Raw genomic sequence first — 1,247 nt, 5'->3', positions numbered from 1 at the left:
TCCTTCAGAAATCATTCTAATATGCTGATTTGCTGCACAATAAACTTTTTTTTCTTTTCATTTTTTTATTATTATCAATGTTGAAAACAGTGTTGCTTAATAGTTTTTGTGGAAATTGTGATATCTTTTTCCCCAGGATACTTTACAAATATATTTTTTTGTAAAATTACAAAAAATTGTATATACTTTTCTTATATACTGTTTTTATTCCAAATCTAAAGATCTGTAGTTTTAAATTAAAAAAGTTTTAAATATCAGGTTTTTTAATGTGACTAATGAAGTCATTAGTTTACAACATTATGAGCTAATCAATGTTAATTTTGTACTTATGTCAACAATAGATTTATTTTGTAGAATTAAGAGGAAAACTTAAAAAAAAACATATTTATAGCTCAGTAAGAAGAACAATTAACTGATATTTACATTTGAAGAAAATGTGAGTGATGGCTTAAATTTTTTGAAGCACAATTTAAAAGTACACATTTTGAAGTTGTATTCATGTTCGTTGAAAAAAAATAACAGTTTATAATGATTTTAATATTTTTTAAATATTTTAATAGGGTTTTGAAAAAATAATGATGATATGTATAATGAATGCAACTTTAATTTGACAGAATTGAATGTACCTCATAGCCGAGAACACGTTTCTTGCTTGTGCTCCAGGGAAGGGCTTTCCAGTATACCTCAACATCAAACGCTGAAAGACTCTTGGCTCGGAGTCGACTGGGTGCCCTTCCAGGCTCTGAATTCGAAGGAGAAATTCTTCGATTAGACCGTTTCATTCAACAAATGTCTTCAAAGTCCAACTCTTTTTGAAAAACAAGACAGACCATGATTAATGGGTTCTGGCGCAACACACTTCAGTTAACTTGGCTCCTATTAACTGCCTGCTAAGCGTTCCACAGCGAAATGTCAAAAGGTACATTCGACTTTAATTTCTCTGTTGTGCACAACCAAATGCTACGGTTAATGTGACTGACCCTCCTCAGCAGAGTAGATGGTGACCACAGGTCCAAAAGGTCCTTCCCCCTTGTTATTGTACACCCCCACTTTGACTTGGAATGGAGTAAAGGGTAAAATGGTCTCGTTTTTGAAGACGTATTTGGAGGCTTCAGGAGAGGGAACTGCCGCCTGCATCCACCCGGTGGCGCCGAAGGGACGGAAAGCAACGACGTAGCCAAACCCTGCTCCGTTCTGCAGCTCTTCAGGAACCGGCTGCAACACACATTCACACCCACAAATAAAAC

The 1,247-nt window shown here is 35.0% G+C and overlaps 1 protein-coding gene across 1 annotated transcript in view; it reads right to left on the bottom strand.

Annotated features, from left to right (window-relative positions):
* LOC107576605 (contactin-3-like) overlaps window positions 1-1,215 on the bottom strand; it is a gene marked incomplete at its 5' end in the record, with an annotated part of 8,487 nt that extends 7,272 nt beyond the window's left edge. The window contains 2 exons of the mRNA XM_016262751.1: window positions 627-742; window positions 981-1,215. Coding sequence (XP_016118237.1) covers window positions 627-742; window positions 981-1,215 — 351 coding nt within the window. The remainder of the gene's footprint in view (window positions 1-626; window positions 743-980) is intronic.
* Between the last annotated feature and the right edge of the window lie 32 nt (window positions 1,216-1,247).

The sequence above is a fragment of the Sinocyclocheilus grahami genome, unplaced genomic scaffold (assembly GCF_001515645.1).
Source record: "Sinocyclocheilus grahami isolate Dianchi unplaced genomic scaffold, SAMN03320097.WGS_v1.1 scaffold4013.1, whole genome shotgun sequence".
In the NCBI taxonomy this organism is placed as follows: Eukaryota; Metazoa; Chordata; class Actinopteri; order Cypriniformes; family Cyprinidae; genus Sinocyclocheilus; species Sinocyclocheilus grahami.
This window is presented reverse-complemented; position numbering and strand designations above follow the sequence as displayed.